This window comes from Pelobates fuscus, chromosome 7, assembly GCF_036172605.1.
Source record: "Pelobates fuscus isolate aPelFus1 chromosome 7, aPelFus1.pri, whole genome shotgun sequence".
Taxonomy (NCBI): domain Eukaryota; kingdom Metazoa; phylum Chordata; class Amphibia; order Anura; family Pelobatidae; genus Pelobates; species Pelobates fuscus.
The window spans coordinates 151,815,229-151,833,896 of record NC_086323.1 but is presented as its reverse complement, the minus strand read 5'-3'; the positions used below and the strand labels follow the sequence as shown (position 1 = coordinate 151,833,896).

At 36.5% G+C, this 18,668-nt stretch overlaps 1 protein-coding gene across 1 annotated transcript in view; it reads right to left on the bottom strand.

Moving 5' to 3' along the window:
• The window catches only part of LRIG1 (leucine rich repeats and immunoglobulin like domains 1), an 81,779-nt gene that overhangs the window by 37,274 nt on the left and 25,837 nt on the right, over positions 1-18,668 (bottom strand). Inside the window, exons 2-3 of the mRNA XM_063426811.1 lie at positions 10,006-10,077; positions 5,866-5,940 (exon numbers count right to left, since the gene is read on the bottom strand). Of these exons, the coding sequence (XP_063282881.1) occupies positions 5,866-5,940; positions 10,006-10,077 (147 nt within the window). The remainder of the gene's footprint in view (positions 1-5,865; positions 5,941-10,005; positions 10,078-18,668) is intronic.

The window sequence follows — 18,668 nt, the reverse complement described above, 5'->3', positions numbered from 1 at the left end:
GTTAAACCATAAGAAAATGCTTTGGCTACTTACATTGGAGGGCGATGGGGTCATGGGGAGTTGCAACGGCACTCCTGACACCATAACCACAACAGCACCCTGTGTTCCTTTAATTCACAACATAGTTACAGAAAGTCAAAGAAACTGCAAACAGTAGTGACAACCTTACTATATGAATGCCTTGGTGTTCTCTCCTTGTAATGCAGGATGTTTTGGAGTTCAGATCACTCAGTGCTGTCATTAACTGAGCTGAATACATATATTCGATAAGGTAAAGTATTTTTCTGCAATGAGGGAGCATGGCTAATGAGGCAGGTTTACGATGCAGCATTCTACGAAATAATTGTTTTTTTATGTGAAAATACCATAAATATTTGAGCATGCATATTAATAAGGATAAGTCTAGCAATTGCATTAATGTTGTATTGTGCTCGGATTGTCTCAGAGTAAATGTTCAAGTTGTAAGTGGCTTTTTAAATAAATGAATAACATATTATTTATAAATTATCGGTACATGTGAGGGTTTCTTTGTGTGCAAGTGTTGCGAATGCATGTTTGTGTCCGTTTGCAATATTAGTGTAGCATGTGTGCAGTGTCTATGTGTATTAGTTTCACTGACACTAAATGTCGGTTTTCCGGGAACGTGTACAGTGCCTGTCTATGTGCATGTTAGGGTCTCTGTCTGTGTACAATGCCAGTATGCTTATATGTAAGAAAATGTGTGTCAGTGTGTATTTTGTGAAATATATAAAATCATCCTGCTTTTATCTAAACTAGAAGCATGGCTGTGTTGAATAAATAATATTGAACATTTCCTTCCCTTTATGGAAAACTATTAATGTTTACAATTATCCCTCTGTGACTGCGCTAGTTAATAGTATAAAGCACATTAATAAGTATGGAGATCAGAATCTTACTCGGTTGTATTATTAATCAGTGGATGTACTCAGTTTAAAGATATTTCTCCAGTTTCATTGTAATGCTCTGTCTATATCCCACTGCCAGTACGGCATATAAATCAACCTGATCTTGATAGTCTATCGGTTTAATTACAGTTAAATGCAAATTGATCTTTACATTAATTAGCCTGTAAAAGAGATTGATTTTTAAATAGAGTTTTATACTCTGTGTAGCAGCAAAGTACTCTCATTGATTTTGTTTCAGCAGTAAATACATGGCTAGACGCAGTGTATCCCTTTGTGAACTGCCTAATCCCGGTTTCCACAAATTCTAGCAAAATATCTCCTCCTGTTTCTTTTCTCGAGGCATAATTATAACACTACGGGAGGTGTGTACACAACGAAATACCTACCTCTCATGTGCTGCACTTTGAAACTAATATCTCTGTCCCTCTTTTTCTAAAGGCTTGGTATATTTTGTGTGTATAAGTGTATCAGAGTTTTCTCACCTAGAAAACACATAATGTATGGTGGTGTATACAAGTGCATTGTGGAGTTCCATAGCAATAACATTCACAGTAAGATGTGTTGTGTATGATTGTATCACATGCATTCTACAAAAAGGGGCATTCTAAGCACCATCACCATGACAGCACACTGTAGTGGCTATAGTGCCATGATTCCCAAGGCACTATACAACAGTACGTCGTCAAACTATTTATCAATGGCTTTGTCTGATGCCAATAGTACTTCTGTTCTGCACAGATTTTCTAAAGTGGAAGTTAATAATTCCCCCATTAGCAGATTCAATTATGTGCAAGTTTGGACATTACTGGATGAGAATGTAAGCCAAATAGAACAATTTGACACTGTACCATGGGGCATTCCTAACGTACCTACTATCCCTTTACGTTTTGTGAAACAGAGCTCTGAAGCAATAAAATCCACTGAATTGTACAGTGTGTATGAGAATATTACAGCGCTCAATAGCAATAAAATGTATGATAATGTATATATATATACACACACACACACACATATATATATATACACATTCATACATATACACTGGCTCTGCATCTCTTTCTGAGTTCTGTTGCAAAGCTGATGTGCACAGCAAACAAACTCCAAGGAATTCATGTATAAGGTGGAGTAATGAGGCAAATGTGAAGTTTCTGTGGGAAAAGAAAGTCTTATGGCTTGACTGGTGTGTGCAGATGTGTGTTTAACAACATATTGAATATATATTTATATACACACACATACATACTCACCAAAAGTATATATGCATATTTACCATTTACTGAGCATACATATAATCATTTGCATATTTACTGCGATAGTCAGTTACCTGCTTAATTACACACTTGATGACCAAAGACATGACTTGTGTTATGGTATACTTAGATTTGTCTAGCTCCTTACATATTAAGGAATTAAAAAGTATATGGATTCATTTACACCCTGAGAATAATGAAATGCACAAAGGATTTAAAAAGTATTTTTTTAAAGACATACACTAAGCAACAAAACTACTACATCTACATGTAGGGGTTTTGGTGCATCTATGCAATCGCTTTACTTATGCAATGTTTACATTTGTCCAAGAACAAACCTCTAGTGGTTGTCAGGCAGATAACAACTATAAGCATTCTTGCTTAAAGGACCACTATAGGCACTATATGCTCAATGAAGTGGTCTGGGTGCCAGGTCCCCCTAGATTTAACCCTGCAGCTGAAAACATTGCAGGGCTAATCCAGCCTCTAGTGGCTTTCTCCCTGACAGCCACTAGAGGCCGCTTCCGCAATCCTCAATGCGAAAATCGCATTGAGTACGCTGAACATCAATAGGAAAGCATTGGGTAATGCTTTCCTATGGGCGGTTTCAATGCGTTTGTGGCTCTGCGCATTCGGCTTCACTTGGGAGCCGACTTCGGCAGGGGAGGAGAGGTTACCAGCGCCGAGGGAGCCCAGTGCTGGATTAAGGTAAGTGGCTGAAGGGGTTTTTACCCCTTCAGCCTAGCGGGAGGGGGGCCCTGAGGTTGGGTAGGACCTAATAGACTAGGGGTTGGGGGACACACACCTAACAAACTAGTTTGTTTTCCTGGCACTATAGTGTTCCTTTAAGGCCTTCAATTTGCAATGGTCTTCACTCACACTGAACGTTGCCAAACCTCCATGGAGAAAGATTGCTTCACATGTGCTGTAGGTCTAGAGTGCTTCTTTGTGAAAGGCATCAGACCATCTGATTGGATATGAGATCATCAGTCACATTCTAGGAATAGCAAGTAGACTGTCCTACCACTGAATTACAGGTAAATTTAACGTTTTTTTTTTTGTTTTGTTTTTGTGCAGAGGGGGGTTAATTTGAAACAAACAACGGGAAGCTCTGGATCTAAAGTTTAAAAAGGAGCATTCTAACTTTAAAAATAAAACATTTATTTTTATAGTTAGAATGCTGCTTTAAAAGATATTCACAACATGAAGGGAGGAAATTAACATAGAAAAGGGCTTCATTTATTTATTTTTACACATGAATGTAAGTTTTGCCAGCTCCAGGGAACAGAGTTAAAATATCAGGGGGGGTTTCCACCTTTCTTTAATTAGGATAAATAAGTAAGCAGTGAATAAAAGATGCCAAATGCAAAGATAGAAACATGATTAAATGAATTCCCTTGACTGAAAGTGCATTTATGTGTACACAAAAAAAAAAAAAAAAAAGTTTGCGGACTTAAAGCTTAGCTGTTACAAATAAGGAAATGCGCAGATTGGCAAGAGCACAATACTTTTTGAAACTGTGGCCACCTGCCAGCATCAATCTCAGATCTACAAGCCATATCAACAATTTTATAAATAGCTCACTGTGCCAATTCACCCTAACCATACGTGTTGATTCAATTCCATTTAAAAGTAAACACAGGTGAGCAAATTTCAACTGAAGACAAAAAAAAAAGAAAAAGGTGAATGTTCTAGTCTCTAACGAAACGGCGATCAATAATGCTGTGGGATTAAATTCTAGTTTGATCAGTAATAACCTCTGTAACCAACTTAAAATAAACAGAACTGATTTGAGTGTAGGCATTTCCTGGCTACATAAAGGATGGATCCAAAGGTTTAATGAAGCATACAGATCTTTGCAAACATATTTCACCAGATCTGAGCCTCTCAGACACAACCCTTTTCTATCTGTTTGGCAGGATCGAAATTTGTAGCCATCGTTTCTTTTATAACAAATACTGTATTATTTCTAGACCTTATGTACGTGACCAAGTGCAGGAAATTGGATATGGGCTTACGGGATTCATACGCAGATTGATGATTTAATGCAGCTCACCATGAATCATGTTCAGATGAGTGTAAAGTAAAGGGCTGTAGGTATTCAGCACTGTGAAGTACCGGTGTGGCTGTGTGTCAATTACATCTAATCTTGGCACTGCAAAAGTTTTGTTAACATTTTCCGTGAGGTCAAAGTTTTTGCAAAGCATTGCGGGAAATGTAGTTCTGAAACACCTGCAGTGTGTCAAAGAAAATGCACGGGAAATCTAAAAAAAAAATAAAACACTTGCAGCTCATTTATGGGGCTTGAAGCCACAACATAAAGGAAAACATAGTCCCCTCACATTTTCAGTAAAGTGTGGAGGGGTGGGGGAGACTTGTATGCTGCAGACATGGCTTGTTTGAGACAAGGAAGAATTTATAGATTTTAGAACCCCCATACCAGGTTGGACACAGGAGGGGCACCGACATGGGCAATTCAGCTCCAAACGCTATAGGGAGGATTGTCAGGTTTGGCTTGCAGTGGCTTATTAAATTTGTGGTTCTAAGAGACAGGAATTGGAAAAGTGACAGCAACATTTTGGCAAGTAATCCCTTTTGTGCCTTTAAGAAGGGCTGAAGTTCAATATTTTCTATATTATTTCTCTTAAGATGTGGCTGCAAGTCAAGGCACCATTATGCCCCAAAATCGAGACCTGGCAAGTCAAGAACGATCACTTGAGGAGTGTATTCTCCTTCCAAATCCCCTAACTGTCTGAGCAGAAGGAGAGTGTGATGCTTGTTGTAGGGGGTAATCTCTCTCCACTACTACATGACAACTGATTGCACCAGGAAGCTGTGATATTGTGTGAATATGTGCGTCGGTCTCCTTGTGTACATGCATGCATAGGTCAATAAATTGCTGGTTTTGTTTGGCGATTCACGGGAGAGATTATCGAATTTTTATATGCATATGTATGAGCAACTGTCTAATTGAGTGTACATATACAAACACACATATGAAAAAATGCCATTTGTCAAACCCTGTAAATATTAAGTATGTGTACAGGGGCTATGCGGCTGGTTGCAAGTATTCGAGCTATGCAAACTAGAAAGTTATTTTTTAACACTTGTCAGACATTGATAGATTTATTGCCTTTTAGAAAATGCAGATTATGTGCTTAACACACACATATTTTAGCCCTTGCTATAAGCACTTCTTCCCATAATATACGTTATATATAAATAATATATATCACATACTTAGCTATTATTATTATCATCATTATTATTGACACCAAGCATCTAAGCTGTTACGGAGTATCATTGCCTTGTTTTTCTCAAATATAAACTTACAAATTATATATACACAAACCCATACATGGCTGAACAATGGGAGTTAGACTGCAATAACATCGCTTCCGTTGGAGTAGGAAACAGTTGCACAGCATATGTATCTAAACGTGTGCAGACGTGTGACTTAGACCTCCTACACTTTGCAGGATCACACCTGCAGAACACCAACTCACAGTTTAAGCCGGACTACAGAAATGAATCAACAAAATTCAACTTCATGAATACAACATTCATTCCCTTGCCAAAGTCCTTTGCAGTGAGGATTCCACTCCTCAAACAATTTAAAATAAATACATACATACATACATACATACATACATACATAACGAAGGGTCCCAAACTGTAGTATAACTTACAGGGAAAGTGATATCAGCTTAGAAGATGCATCTCCTAGAGACGGGATATCAGAGAGTTCATTGTGGTTCAACAGCCTGAAATAAAATGAACATAATAATTATTGAAAAATAAGTAGAGAAAATGTTCCTGTTCAATCAACTCTCTTAAACATTTGTTTTGTATCATGTTGTAGTAAAGATGCATACACTCAGTGTCAGTTCTCTGTAGAACAGGTTGGGCCAACCAATCACATTTATATAAGGGTACAGAGTCTAATAGTAAATGGGCATGTTCCCAGAACCTCTGGGTAAATGGAAAGATTATTTATGTAAATGGTTAGTTGTTCGGGACTTCTGGATGGATGGATGGTAGAGTCTCACTGTGAAGTACAGGTTTCCATTTTGTTATTGCATTTTAGATGCAGCCACATCAAAAACTCATGATGGCACATTAAAAAGTGACATTTTGGGAGGACCTTCAGGCAAGGTTAAGTTCCTTGAGACTTAATAACTTAACGAAAAAATCAAATGAAAGGAAAACCTGTTCTAATAAACCTGCCAGGTCATTCTCCATATCCTAACATTGCTTTCCAGAGGTGGAACACACATATAAACTACATATGTATACATGCATTTGTATTTTTCGCCTACCATATTTTCCACACGATTATAAAAAGTATGCAAATATTTTAGTTCAGAATGACTACATCTCGCAGGTTGCAAAAGTCTTAACAATATAAAAATAAACTGGGCCAATGAAAAATGCTCAGATTTAGCAGACTAATCATCATAAAATATCAAAGTGAATGAGGTATGCTTTAGTTGGAAGAAAGAACAGTCTATCCTGCCTTGGCAAAGTGATTTGTATCTACAGATGTTCTACAAAGGTCATCGAGCAGATTTCAATAATTCTCCTCTTGAAAGACTTCCTTTCTCTGCTTGCATTGAAAATCCATAATAAGTCACGATCCCATTGTTTAGATGAAACTAAATGTGTTTCATATTTGTTCTGCATAAACCGTGAATGTCCCTTAACACTTATTTTGACTTGTGGGATTCACTGAGGTTGGGTCCACATTCACTGAACACTATATTGTGGTGACCTGACAGATGAACTATACAATTTGAATGGATTGTAGAGGTCTCTAGCTTGGCTCCTTTGGCATCATTTTTTACAAGTGTGTACTTAAAGGGACACTATAGGCAGCCTGACCACTTCTTCTCATTTAAGTGGTCTGGGTGCAGTGTTCTTGTCCGCTAAACCCTGCAATGTAAATAATTTTTTGAGAAACTGTAATGATTGCTTTGCAGGAGTTAGTTGGTCTTGGTAGCGCATTAGGTACCCCCATAAGATGACGTTGGAGAAGGATCACTGATCCAGTCCCTCAATTTTACTTGGATGCCTAAATAAATGGTTATTTAACCCTTTATATGCCGGAGGGGGGGGGAGAGAGGGCACTATAGTGTTAAGAATATAGATTTGTATTCCTAGCATTATAGAATCCCTTTAACTCATTAGAACTTGCTAGTGAAATAATTCCTGAAAGCACATTTTTATATCCTATCCTTGGTATTTCAGATGAAGTAGAATACTACTCTCACCCTGCTCGGTGCTGTTTGCGTTTCTTGGATTTTCTGACAATTTACCCAGGAATTCAACAAATGGATGTGAAATGTAAATAGTAATTGCAAAGTTCCTAAAATACGTTTTTCTTCATTTAAAGTAGTAATTGAAAGATGAAAAATTCAGTCAATATCCTTTCATGACCGTCTGTTTAAATGGGGACTAGCCTCGCGGCCACCCTCGTTGAATCCCCTTTGCACCACACTGAAGCAATTACCTCTCAATTCTATCCAAACTGCTGGGAAGGCACCTATGGTGCACACTGAATTCACATTTTTCTTACTTAGCAATAGCGGTCTTTTCCTAAAATCATATATTTTAGAACAGGAATTACAAGATCAACAAACTGAATTTGCTGACACCTTTTTACCCACTAGAACATTTTCTTACTTTGTTTCTTACTTTGTTAGGGAGATAAAAACATATATATGTAGAACGCTTACATGTTTCATATTCTGTAGTGCTGGACAATGGGTAAATAAATGTAGCATGAAAATATATAATAATTGGAAAATATAAATACCCAAGAAAGTTACAGGGTAAAGGGATTTATAAGAAACGTGTATAGTATCATTTGCAGTTTTATAAGGTTCCAAACTCTATCATATTCATTAGTCTACCTCATTTGAGGTCTGCTGAAAAAGCAGGATGTTTGCCCATTATAATCTTGTGCTGGTTTAATATGGTCTATGTTACACAAGAATAAGCACATAGGCAAAAATAGTAGCAGTAAGAAATACTTTAAATATGCCATGTGGCTATAAGAAAATCAATATTTTCTAAACTTTTTTTTTATTCTTCCAGGAAATATATATGGCTTTGGGTAAGGAAGGGTCTCTGGTCATCTAATTAAAAGAGGCAAGCAAGTTTGTAGAAATCTCATCTTTGTTTAGTCCAAAGCCATCAAGCTGTTAGATATTGACATCAGAGTGACATCCATTTTACTGTAAGACAACATCAAATGTCTGATATAGTAATGGTTAAACTGTCAGCTGTTAAAATGATTTGTAAAGCTTATATTATCCATTAAGTCATGTCACGGTAAATGGTTTTGTCAGGTGTAACAATCGTAGACAATTTTAGCTGCTGTCTGGTTTACTGCAGGATAAGCGACTGCAAGTTATACACCACAAATGTTATGATAGCAAACTAAGTTATTCTTTCATTGACGTGCCTCAGCTCATGGGCTGCATCACATCTAACGTGACGTGTTTCTGCCACCAAAGAGGACTATGCATTCTCTATGGAACCAAGATTACAAAAATATATATTTGCATGTGTTTGGTTAGTAGTTTTAAAAAGGTATTCAGGATTTCAAGCCGTTTGTATTAAGGAAGACTAAAGCATAACAAATATTTACAGCCCAGCTGGTGCATGGTTAAAAAGAGATATTAATTCAGAGTTGCTCTGTATACATCGATGGACCAGATCCAGTAAACGGGAATTTGAATGGAGCATAAACGATAATAGGGGAGGAGAGGGCATTATTTTACCAGCTGGGGGTGAAACGGGAAATCTTATTCTGCTCTTTTCCCCTGTTTGGTATAAAATAGCATGTTGTCAAATTCAGAACAAATTAAGAGAGTTACCAACTATGTTTTGTTTTGTAAAGGTTCCACATGGTCACAAGTGTAAGGCAGTGGGGGAGGGCCATATATATATATATATATATATATTATTTTTTTTTTCCCAGTAGAGATCCTTAGTGCAATGTCTAGTGGTGTTATATATGTGAACAGATTTCCTGTTCAAACTGCTAAGTCTTCTCTGTTCCAACTCACACACAGGGAAAGATGCATTACTGTTACAGTTGTTCTAAAATGTGGTCTACATAAATTACGAAAGTGGGACAATCACCACAGAACCCAGTGGAACCATTAGGTTTAATTGGTGACCCTACATTTTGTCACTACTTTTTATAACTGAATAAAACGTCCCCACAGTGTTCTATTAGATATACTTTTCAGTTTTGGGAAGTATGAAATCAAGATGAGTGTGACTAATCAAAAATGGAAGTGTCTGTAAAGATAGATCAGCCGATATATATCAGCCGCCTACATTTATTTGCATATTTTGCAAGGCATTCTGGGAAAGTTTTGGGAACACAATCTTTCAGCTCTGGTAATTTTATTTTCTTTAGGACATGTTTACACTGTACAAAAATATAATTTAAGAATTTTAATCAGTGAGAACCATTTGTCATGTTTTCAACTCGCTCCAATTGTATACATGCTGAGCTCAGTACTGTACGATATATTCAAGCAGAGAAATCGCCATGATGGCTCTAAAAGTGTAAGATAGTTTTACACAGCTGGACATTGTTTAAATCAAATTGTCAATTTTTGTGTGTGCGTGTAAAAAAACATTATCTATATGTATATATCACATTGATGTAACAGAAGATGCTCTCAGAAGCTACAGAAGAATGGCTCTCCTGGGATGTTGTCTGATTTCACATTTCCTTGTGAGGTTTCAGAAATATCAAAGTGAACAATAAATTTAAAAAATAAATAAATAAAAACCCTCTGAATACTTACACTTCCTGCAGCTTATGCAGCTCGACAAAGGCGGCCGGATCGATCTCATTCAGCCTGTTGTAGCTCAGGTTTCTGTTAAAATTACAAAAAAAGGCAGTAGGATCAGCACATGGAAGTTACTATACTCAGCAGAAATGACATAACAATTCTTCTGGATGGCATCAGTGAAACAGTCATTCAATCTGATGTTCTACAAAAGCACTTAACAAATGGGGGACTGCGTTCTGTTAAAGTAGCTAGCCAATTACCAAGGAGGCACTGTAAAGATACACGCAATTCCTCTGTACATTAAGTTCTCTTCTAATTGGATCATCAAGTTAAACAGTGTTACCTCTTGTTTTGACTTATGTTCTTTATTTTAACAGCCAAACAAATCCATCTTAAACCCTGTAGTGAATTACAAACTCGTTTCTCTGAATTGTGATGCTGCATGCATATTTTGAGAAGTAATACAGCAATTACGGAGACCTTTAAGAAATATATCATTATTAATATAGGGTTTCCACTTGTTTTATTATTATTATTATTATTATTGTCCACTAACGTGGTTTTTAAAATGTTTTAAATTAATTCACCGGATCTCTAGAGCAAAAATATACCCAAAATATTAGTCTTTAGGGTGAAATTGCCGTGCTTTGCATTCCCCAAAATTGTAGGCATTCTGCAATTTTGGGAATTATTAATGTTTCAGTAGGGGTATTGCCCCATGGAGGTCGCCTTTGTATAGAAAATAATGTAAAGTGTTTACTTGTTTTCAAGAGCAGAAACATTTTAAGTCATGAAATGTTATATAAATAAAAAATAAAATCAGCCATACTCAACTGAATAGATTCTGAATCTATAACCAGCAGATACTGCTCTTCAAAAATAATTTTTGATTTATTGATTTTTACTTGGGATGAAGGATACAAATTATGATCACAAACAGACTAGACAAGTTCGAACACATTTAATTTATTATTATCTCGGTATTCATTTATAATTGAGTTGTTATTACACAAATTCTAAATGTCAGCTCCTGGGACTCCAAATATCCAGTAATGTAGAATTACATTACAATACTGGATAATTACAAACTAATGTTCTATGAGCACAAAGCAGATAAACCATTTAGTTCAAACCTTGTGATTTTGTGTTTCTGTAAATAGTAAATTTGCAACTGGGTTTAACTATTATAGCCAATCTAGGCCTAATTCTGCAAGTTCACTGGACCTCTCTAGCAGCTAGAGGACTACGACCTTCATTAGGAGTTGTTTGACAGATTAAAAAAAAAGAGAGACCATTAACTGAATGACAAAGATTCACGGGAGTTGTAGTTTGTCAATATCATGAGGTCATGGTACAATGAAAAAAAAATATTTGCAATAAAGAGCCAACTGCAATCAGATTTATAAGCAAAGCACAAAAACAGTCAGTGTTAGCGGTATAATACCGGTCTGGTAGAATTAAACAACTGTTAATGAAATGGAATTACAGCATATATGTATTCAGTTATTTCTTTTACTTTTATCATTTAAAAAAAATCTCCTCATGGTGAATGACAGAAATAAAGAATTAGAAAAAAAAAAAGAAAAAAAAAAGAAACACAGACCTGAGAGACAGTTACAGACAGTGGATGAGGAGAGTGGTAGTCTATTCACAAGCAGGATTGTCATATGTGTGTCAAATCAATGCTCAAATTAAACATATGCTGTATGCAGATACAGTATCTCACAAAAGTGAGTACACCCCTCACATTTTTGTAAATATTTTATTATATCTTTTCATGTGACAACACTGAAGAAATTACACTCTGCTACAATGTAAAGTAAGTGTACAATGTGTACATTTGCTGTCCCCTCAAAATAACTCAACACATAGACATTAATGTCTAAACCAGTGGTTCCCAAACTTAGGTTCAAGGTGCCCTTAATATTTCAGTAATTTTCCCAAGGCACCCCAAGTCAAAATGTCTAGGTTTCGAATCTGTACAGCTGTGTGTTGAGTTATTTTGAGGGGACAGCAAATGTAGACTGTTATACAGGCTGTACACTTACTAATTTACATTGTAGCAGAGTGTCGTTTCCTCAGTTTTGTCACATGAAAAGATATATAATAAAATATGTGAGGGGTGTACTCACTTCTGTGAGATATTGCATAAGGAGATATCCAAGGCTGCTGCTGCTAAGGTTGTAATGTGAGCCAATGAAAGATTGCTAATTAGATTGTGAGCTCTCTAGGGTAGATCTGCCCTCTCCAATTATGATCTGGTCGGCACAATGTTTCTATTATACTATAATCGCGTGTGATGAAATCTATTTTGTAATGATTTGTGTGTATAGGCAGTGATTTGTTTTAAATAATAAAAATATAAAAATCTATACCACGACTCGCATGTAAAAAACTTTTTATAAAAAAATAAATAAATATATATATATATATATAATATATTTATTTATGTCAATGAAATGCTTGCTTGCAGTCACGTGTTTTTATGAATAGGCCTCAAAGTCTTCCAGTATTATTTTCAAAATATCCATCTAAATGCAGGTCATGTGAAATACAGACTGACAGTGCATTCAAAATCCAAGCTTCAATTGATAAATTGTACAAAAAATATATAATTTGTCTGCAGAGATTACATTACCAGGTAACCACGTAATACCATTTTGACTTGATGTGTCACTGCTGATTTAAATTGTAGCGAGAAAGGAATATTGGACAAATAAAATATCCACATGACATACTTAATCAAGTATAATATAACATGATAAAATTCTGTCTCTACAGTATGGGTCATTTTAGGATGACTATTTAGAAATGCTCTACGTCCATTTTTAATCAGCAATACTCTGATCTAAATGTACAAAATGTTAGCGCTATAGGGTTAATCTATCCAATAACATTAAACAGTGCCGCACAAATGCTCAATCTGCCCCTTTTTCTAAAATGTTAGATATATTTACGTAAGGCGGTATATTCCATTACTTTCCAATGCTCTATTAAAGCCTGCCTAAGTCAGATACCACATTCACGTTGGTTTATAGACTACATAGGTCCTCTAATATAGGCCTGTTCAAGGTCTCTCTCAGTTGGGATTGGAAATGGTCAGTTTAAATTCTTCAACATTCCAGAACTCAAAACATTTCTTTCAGAACAGGACCACTCAGTCAACGTGCCAGCAAACGTTCTCTGTTTTTTCACTACACAGTCCAAAAACACAGTTTGCATGCAGACTTTATGTGCAGTTGTATCTTATTAAGTTTAAGCCAATTCACCATAAAAGGCAATACTCTGAATTGCAACAAAAAAAGCATGGAAAAAAGTTTGAAGTGAAAAATTGAATATATTAAAAAGATTGGTTTTGGTTGCATACAAGGTTATTTGGATTATTTGGATAAAAACATGCAGCGTATGTGAGTGTTCAGAACTGAAGCAGATTTATAGTATATTATTGTAGTCAATCCCCCATATATACAAAAACATTAAAAAATAATGTTTAAAAGTACAAGCAGTAGAGAGAGGCCTGCTTAGAAATTGTGCAATTAAATTATTCAGATTTAAAAATTATAACTGCATTTAAATAAAAATGAAAAGCATTTGGGTAGAAAAAGAAATGCGTAGGCCACTTGTGCCCAAATCTCAATAAGAGACATTTAACAAACAATCAGTTCAATTAAACAGATCCTTGGCTCGAAACTATAGGAGGTCAGAGATTCAGCGAGTGACAAAGAATATAATGTGAGCTATTGTCACAGCATAAAGTTTATCCTGTAAAATGAGTTTATAGCTCTAATTAAAGTAAATGTATAAATAGAATCTCATAAAACAAACATGCTCAAAAAAGACTGTTTGTGGTTTCTAAAATATTAGCCATATTAAGAGGGACAGTGCATATATACATCAATTAAAATATGAATAATAATAAACAAATACACACAAAAAAAATGAAAATATCACACAAAAAAAATGAAAATATACATCTGAATCTTAATTTTCATAATTTAACATGTCTCACTCTAAGGCCTTGTGACCACTCAACCACGAACTTTATTGGCCAGCTATAATGAGTAAGCAAAGAGCAAGGAAATATTCCTGAATTACACATTACACAATGGAAGCTGTAGTGCACAAAAAAGCCGCAGTTCTGGATTTGGCATTTAGCTAGAAATCTGCTTTTCCTATGTATTTTTTTTTCCATTCTTTTATTTAAGCTTGAGCAACGAGAACAGCAAAAAAGATCAACAGTGGTTAATGCAGTAAAATACAGATTAGATAAAGTAAAAGCAGACATAGGAAAGGTGCCACAGGACACCATTGGAACACTGACAATAAGCCATAGCATTGTGGTTGCTTCATCATGGTCTCTTCAGCACACACACAAAAAAAAAATCAACATCCCCAAGCTTAAAGGATCACTATAGGGTCAGGAACACAAACATGTATTCCTGACCCTACAGGGAATGCAGAATTATTAGGCAAATGAGTGGTTTTGACCACATCATCCTCTTTATGCATGTTGTCTTACTCCAAGCTGTATAGGCTCGAAAGCCTACTACCAATTAAGCATATTAGGTGATGTGCATCTCTGTAATGAGAAGGGGTGTGGTCTAATGACATCAACACCCTCTATCAGGTGTGCATAATTATTAGGCAACTTCCTTTCCTTTGGCAAAATGGGTCAAAAGAAGGACTTGACAGGCTCAGAAAAGTCAAAAATAGTGAGATATCTTGCAGAAGGATGCAGCACTCTCAAAATTGCAAAGCTTCTGAAGCGTGATCATCGAACAATCAAGCGTTTCATTCAAAATAGTCAACAGGGTCGCAAGAAGCGTGTGGAAAAACCAAGGCGCAAAATAACTGCCCATGAACTGAGAAAAGTCAAGCGTGCAGCTGCCAAGATGACACTTGCCACCAGTTTGGCCATATTTCAGAGCTGCAACATCACTGGAGTGCCCAAAAGCACAAGGTGTGTAATACTCAGAGACATGGCCAAGGTAAGAAAAGCTGAAAGACGACCACCACTGAACAAGACACACAAGCTGAAACGTCAAGACTGGGCCAAGAAATATCTCAAGACTGATTTTTCTAAGGTTTTATGGACTGATGAAATGAGAGTGAGTCTTGATGGGCCAGATGGATGGGCCCGTGGCTGGATTGGTAAAGGGCAGAGAGCTCCAGTCCGACTCAGACGCCAGCAAGGTGGAGGTGGAGTACTGGTTTGGGCTGGTATCATCAAAGATGAGCTTGTGGGGCCTTTTCGGGTTGAGGATGGAGTCAAGCTCAACTCCCAGTCCTACTGCCAGTTTCTGGAAGACACCTTCTTCAAGTAGTGGTACAGGAAGAAGTCTGCATCCTTCAAGAAAAACATGATTTTCATGCAGGACAATGCTCCATCACACGCGTCCAAGTACTCCACAGCGTGGCTGGCAAGAAAGGGTATAACAGAAGAAAATCTAATGACATGGCCTCCTTGTTCACCTGATCTGAACCCCATTGAGAACCTGTGGTCCATAATCAAATGTGAGATTTACAAGGAGGGAAAACAGTACACCTCTCTGAACAGTGTCTGGGAGGCTGTGGTTGCTTCTGCACGCAATGTTGATGGTGAACAGATCAAAACACTGACAGAATCCATGGATGGCAGGCTTTTGAGTGTCCTTGCAAATAAAGGTGGCTATATTGGTCACTGATTTGTTTTTGTTTTGTTTTTGAATGTCAGAAATGTATATTTGTGAATGTTGAGATGTTATATTGGTTTCGCTGGTAAAAATAAATAATTGAAATGGGTATATATTTGTTTTTTGTTAAGTTGCCTAATAATTATGCACAGTAATAGTCACCTGCACACACAGATATCCCCCTAAAATAGCTATAACTAAAAACAAACTAAAAACTACTTCCAAAAATATTCAGCTTTGATATTAATGAGTTTTTTGGGTTCATTGAGAACATGGTTGTTGTTCAATAATAAAATTAATCCTCAAAAATACAACTTGCCTAATAATTCTGCACTCCCTGCATAGTGTTAAAATCACCATCTAGCCCCCTTGGGCCCCTCATGCCTCCATAAATATAGTAAACATCTTACTGTATTCAAGCTTGAAGCTGTAAATCTGCATGCTGTTAGACTCAGAAAAACAAGCAGTGTGCTGACATCATCAGAAGTGATAGCCTGATCCAATCCCATGGTGAGCGTGTCTCAACTCTGTTATAGGAGATCATCACAACTAGTACTCATTGAGAAGCACTGAGTGGCAGGGCTTGAGAAGTACCATGTTGAGGCTGCAATGCTTCGCTATGAGAAGCCACACCCCTGCTTTGTGCTAAGGCACAAGGCAGTCCAAAAGAGCACCCTCCCATAATACAGCATTTAGTGAATGTCCTTGATAGGATCATTGTTTTTTTTTTATTATTTACTATCAAAACGTGCTTGTTTTTCTTTATTGAATACTCTGCTAAAGAGTCAGACATATGTTTGACAACAAATGGTCCAAGGCTGCAATTATCCCCTTCTCTCTGTCATTTTCTGTGTGAAAGACACCAGGGCATTTGTATCAGGAGAGCAACTCAGCAGCATACAGATTGTTATTTAAACTGTAACAGAACTTAATTCTTCGGTTTTAAGAAGATGTTCTCTGTGAAATAAAAGAACCACAGCCTAGGAGAAGAGAACTTCCTTTATCTGTGAGCAATCAAAGTATTAAGCTGATGCCTTCTTCAAGGTCAATGAAACAAGATACTGTCACAGTGAGCATCATCATCACAGACAGAAGTGTTACAAATAATTGCATCATATTACAGGTAGCAACCCATGCCAAAATGATGCCTAATACGGTCAATTTCCCTTGTGGGATATTTCAAAGAAAAGTATTTTTTGGGGTGCTAAAATGGGAGGGATTACTGAAGGATCACATCACAGAGGACATTACTATTAAATAATCTAGAAATCATTAACAGGAGGTTTGGCAAGATGCAATTATTTTTCCAAAAGGTAAGAGTTATAATACAAAGTTGCTAGCAATGATGGCTGCCTCTATCCACTATGTCCTAGGGTGCAAAGATTATTACACAACTTTATACTATAACTATAAAGATTATACTTATACTATAAAGATTAAGACCCTGCAGTGAAGTCGTATTGAGGCTCAAGGGTTTTTTGGGGGAAAAAAAAAAAAAAGTTACTACAGAGAGAATATTACCTTATTTAATGTGGGACATGGTGGCACTTTTGTAGATAAGGGCGCATGTCAATCTTTCACTGGATCTGTGAGGCTTGGGATTCATCAGAAAGTGACTGAAAAACCTTATAGGGAAATCACTCACTTGCTGTAATACAAACCTACACACAGGGTTATTTACTAAAGCGAGGATTCAAAGGGAATTTTAAATGTAAAGGAACAGTTTAGCATTGCAAATACAAATGTTTAAAGCTGCAGTGTTAAAAACAGGATGGAAATAGCACCCAGACCCACTTCATTGTACTTTTAAGGTCAGAGTAGCTAAACTGAAACTATAGCCCAACTTAGAGAATTTTCCAATTTGGCTATTTTGATCACTTTGAATCATCTTTGTAATGAAGAAGCCAGTATGTAACTCCCAGGGGGGGAGAATGGAACCTGCTTTCAGCTTCGCATCCACTTGGTAAATAAATGCAATTAAGAAAATCACTTGTAAAAGGCTATACAGCCTTTTATCCACTTCCAATTATGGCTACAATATAAGAATAAATGTAAAAGAAAAAACCCAACGTATATATAAATATATTTTTTGACTAGGTTATGTGTTGTTTAATTTATATATTTAAACATTTGTATTGAATTAACTTTGCAAGACTGTTCAAACCTACTTTGGGGCCACGAGCAAAGGTCTAATACATGGGAGAATCTAACACATGGGGGGGGAAACATTGGCTCTCCTACACTAAATTGAGAGGAAGTGTTCACAATTATAAGATAATTACAGTCTGTGGGAGAGCAACACATGAAGGACACAGTATTCCTTGTGTTTGCATCAGAACTGAACTTAAAAAATAAAATAAAATAAAAAAAATAAAAAAACTCCCAGCCACACTGAGTCAGTGGCAACCTGTTAATATATACAGTGGTTTGAAAGACTCTGGCAAGTTAAAACAAGTGAGCCAAGCGTAGGAAAATGCCACTAAAAATATCTTTTATTTCCAGTGACAGAAAAGAAAAGGAAGGTTTGCCAACGCCTGTGGTGTCAATATTTATTTAGGGCAGTGCAACAGAGATTGCATAAACCAGATTGGTTTTCAATACACCCTTGAAGAATTTGCCATAGAGATACAAGAGAGATTATCACAACTTCAGATTAGGCTTTTGTACGCTTTCATCTTTACTTCCTGCCTGAGCTACACACCTACAACTTCCTCATATCTCAGATAGGTTCATACCGCCTAGGTTTACACAGCCGATTAAAACCAATGTACACATGAATGTCGGCAAGCTTTTGATTTTTATTTATTTTTTTTAGAATGATTTCTCATAGAACATTTAATTAATTTGGAGGACACCTACACAGTCTAACTTAAAAAAAATAAGAAAAAAAAATGCAGAAATGTAAGGCTAAGGAACGCACTTTGTTAAATAAATGTTGCATAGCATTTTGCCATTTAAAAATACTTCCCTTGTTAGTGGAACAGTCGTTTGTACCATTTTTGT